The sequence below is a fragment of the Syngnathus typhle genome, linkage group LG16 (assembly GCF_033458585.1).
Source record: "Syngnathus typhle isolate RoL2023-S1 ecotype Sweden linkage group LG16, RoL_Styp_1.0, whole genome shotgun sequence".
In the NCBI taxonomy this organism is placed as follows: domain Eukaryota; kingdom Metazoa; phylum Chordata; class Actinopteri; order Syngnathiformes; family Syngnathidae; genus Syngnathus; species Syngnathus typhle.
In genome coordinates, this window is record NC_083753.1 from 10,428,177 (window position 1) to 10,431,534 (window position 3,358).

At 38.2% G+C, this 3,358-nt stretch overlaps 1 protein-coding gene across 1 annotated transcript; it reads right to left on the reverse strand.

Annotated features, from left to right (window-relative positions):
- Positions 1 to 303: 303 nt before the first annotated feature.
- Positions 304 to 3,016, reverse strand: colec11 (collectin sub-family member 11). The gene is made up of 7 exons (XM_061302070.1): positions 2,901 to 3,016; positions 2,416 to 2,573; positions 2,282 to 2,353; positions 1,741 to 1,812; positions 1,483 to 1,536; positions 1,311 to 1,406; positions 304 to 1,130 (listed from the first exon to the last, which is right to left on the reverse strand). Exons 2-7 carry the CDS (start codon positions 2,546 to 2,548, stop codon positions 739 to 741), a joined length of 819 nt encoding a protein of 272 aa, XP_061158054.1. The 5' UTR covers positions 2,549 to 2,573; positions 2,901 to 3,016; the 3' UTR covers positions 304 to 738.
- Positions 3,017 to 3,358: the final 342 nt, after the last annotated feature.

The window sequence follows — 3,358 nt, forward strand, 5'->3', positions numbered from 1 at the left end:
CACGCTAAAAAAAACAGCAGCAGCGGAGATGCAAAGTATTATGAATTATTATTAATGAGACAACTAAACAAAATATCTTTTAAAACAGGAAATCCCACACACACCAAAGCGTGTGACCTCTTGTTTTTGTCACTCTGCAATTAATATACAGTCAAATTGTTAGTATATTTAAATTCTTCATGTTGTTATTATCATTTAAAACCAAAAAGAATCGGGAAAAATAAATACTTTCTAAGCTTAAAAAGGTAATTGATATTTAGAAAACTTGGTACAATATTTTTCAATACGACTTTAATTATCACAGAGTAAATATATGTTTGTATGTTATGTAAAGGAGCAAACAATCTCATTTTATTCTTCAATATTAACAGCTACTCTTTTCTGATTGTTTGTCACAACATTTTGCTTTTAAATAAGAAGCAGATAATTTATTTTTACACTTGTATGCATTTTCTGTACAGTATATCAAGTTTTTATTATGGGAAAATTATTTCCTATGAGTGAAGAAGTATTATTAACAATGTCCTTGTGTTAACAAAATGGTTTGACATTAGAATGGGTTATTTCTATTTCCTTAATTTTCTATGGGAAAAAAAATATCAACCATGTGTAAACCAACTACTAAATAATGAATTTATAATACCGTTCAAAAGTTTATCCGTATTATAAAGTGGTACTATTTTTTTTTGCATCATTTTAACAATGCAAGTCTTGTAGTCCATTTTTTCCAATAGCAACTCAAATAACATCCTTGTCAAATTCACATACAAAAAACATTGTCGGGTGGCACGCAACATCCGTCCACTCTCCAGAAGCCACCATTTCAACGCAATCCTCATCGTCATAAGCATTATTGGGTTCACCTTTTCTCCATTTACTGAAGGTGGACATGGGAGAGCGGTCCACGTAGGTGAACACTCCTTCCACGTCCAGGTCGTGGACGCCAATGTAGACTCTGCTTAGACCCGCTTCAGTGATGTAGCCCGCCAAGGCCGTGTTGGCGCTCTCATCCTTGGGCATGGCTAGATGCCCTCCCCTCATCTGGCAATAGCGTTCGGCATCCGAGTAACGTTTCTCCTCCTTCACCAGCAGATACACCTTACTGTCTGTCTCTTTTATGCCAGCGACAGCTGCGGGGGAGGGCAGTGCTGAAAAATGAGCACTTGTATTTCTATAAATTTCACATTTGACATGGCCTACATTTGTTGACTAGTGAATGAAACCTTTTAGGATCAACGGTAAATACGGTGCATATACACAAAAGCACATATACACACAAAACTCAAGGTCAGGAAAACACAATATCTTACCATTTTTGATGAACTTCAAGTCTGAAGATAGCTGAGCCACAACGATGTCCATTTCGCCAATCATCTTTCTTATTGGTGAGCATTCACATGGGATGCCTAATGAGCCCAATTATCATATATTATCAACATTTGGTTTTAAAATCCCAACCCTGTGGCAATTACTATTTGATACCTGGCTCTCCATCTGGGCCTTTCGGTCCTGGATCCCCCATGTCTCCCTTTATGCCTGCAAAAATATGTCAACATTATTTGTCTAAAGCAGTCTTTCTAAAATAAAGGTGGAGGCATGGTAATATTTTTTCATGGAGGCCGTACAAGAATAAAGTGAAATTCCACATCCACTACAGTAGCTGTCAGTGGCGCTGTCACTGTCAAAGTACACACAGTGGGCTCAAGTAGAAATAAACTTTGTGAAGTAAGAATTACTGACCTTTTATTCCACTAGGTCCCACTTTTCCGTAATGTCCCATAATACCTTTCTGTCCTTTAAGCCCGGGTTGACCTGAAATTGAGGGGTCATAGAAAAATGTATTAGTTCATTACAAACATTTGCACGATGCACACTTCTATAGAACAAACTCATTCGGATCCCGAGTGGGCTCAAGCCTATCTGAGTACTCGGAGAAAGCCTACACAGGCAAGACGTCCTAACCGCTACAATATATCGCATCTCGTTTTCTTTTAGCTGTCATTCGCCCCCAATGTCGATTCCTACCTGGAATGGAAGCAAACAAATTTTGTACGTGTGTAATGAGCTTGAGCATGGTCCACTTCTCATTAAAGCCTTCAGTAAACATGTCTACTGCTTTGGATTGTGCAGGTCATTTCTCATCCAAATGTAAACACTTGACCAGCTCTGATTAGCTTGACACACAACACATCAACAACCCGAGCAATGTGATCTTTAGCCCATTTTTGTGTGTTTGCACAAAATGACTAAGTATATATTTCCTAGAATGGCAAAATTATACCAATTTGCCCCGGTGGGCCCACTCTTCCTGGTCTCCCAGGGGCTCCCTTTGGTCCTTTCTCTCCCGGTTCTCCTGTTGAGAAAAACAACATAATACAAAGGAAACTAAAATGTGTCAAGGGTTTTACATTTTACCTTTGAGGCCAGGGACGAGGATCTGAATGGTGCACGTCTCGTCTGGTAGCTGTTGTCCTTCTGATGTTTGTAACGTCAATAAAGTCACTACATACATGGCAAGGAATGATTGTACGTGCTTCTGTCCTTTCATAATTGTACATGGACGATGTAGTAGGCTGTTAAGGTAGGAAGTATTAATTATTCAAACAGAAATTATTACATTTTTAATAGACGGAAAATAAGATAACATGATGCACTTTAAGTCATAGAGATTATGTACCATAAAATCCAACTGTCTTCAAGAAAATACATTATAATAATACAATGGAACACAACTATATGATTACCCGATTCCGCTGGTGTAGCTAATTTTGTGACGAGTGAACCCCGATTGTAGATCTCATCATTTTAAGCTATTTAAAAAATATGCTAAAATATTTCCAATATTAAAACTTTCACTACTACCATATACTATAATTGTTGAGAATTATAAAATGGCTCACCTTTAGATGTATTTTTTTCCAGTCCAATGTAGAGCGTACAAGCAGCTTGGCAGCGTATTGGTCAGCTTGAAAAGATGTGAAGAAGTTCCTAACACCAGCGTAAAGGAATGTTGGGGTTTGGACATTCATAAACACAGATAACGTTGGACTCCGCAGATAATTGGCTGGGAAAGTTGCCGAGTGATTGACAAGAAGAGTGTTGGGGGGGGGGGGGGGGGGGGTTGACTATATGGTCACTGAACCTCAAAACTTAGTCGGTCCAAAGAAGTGGATTTCTCAGAATATCAAGGATTCAATAGTACTTTTAGCTATGTAACTCCCTCAGGGTCATGAGTTTGCCCACCTGATGGAGGTATTGTCCACGTAAACATAAGTGGGTCCTGAAAAATTAAACGTTGTCTTGAATTTTTCACTTTATATGCTATTTAAGTAACACAATTGTGTGTATTCTAATATTG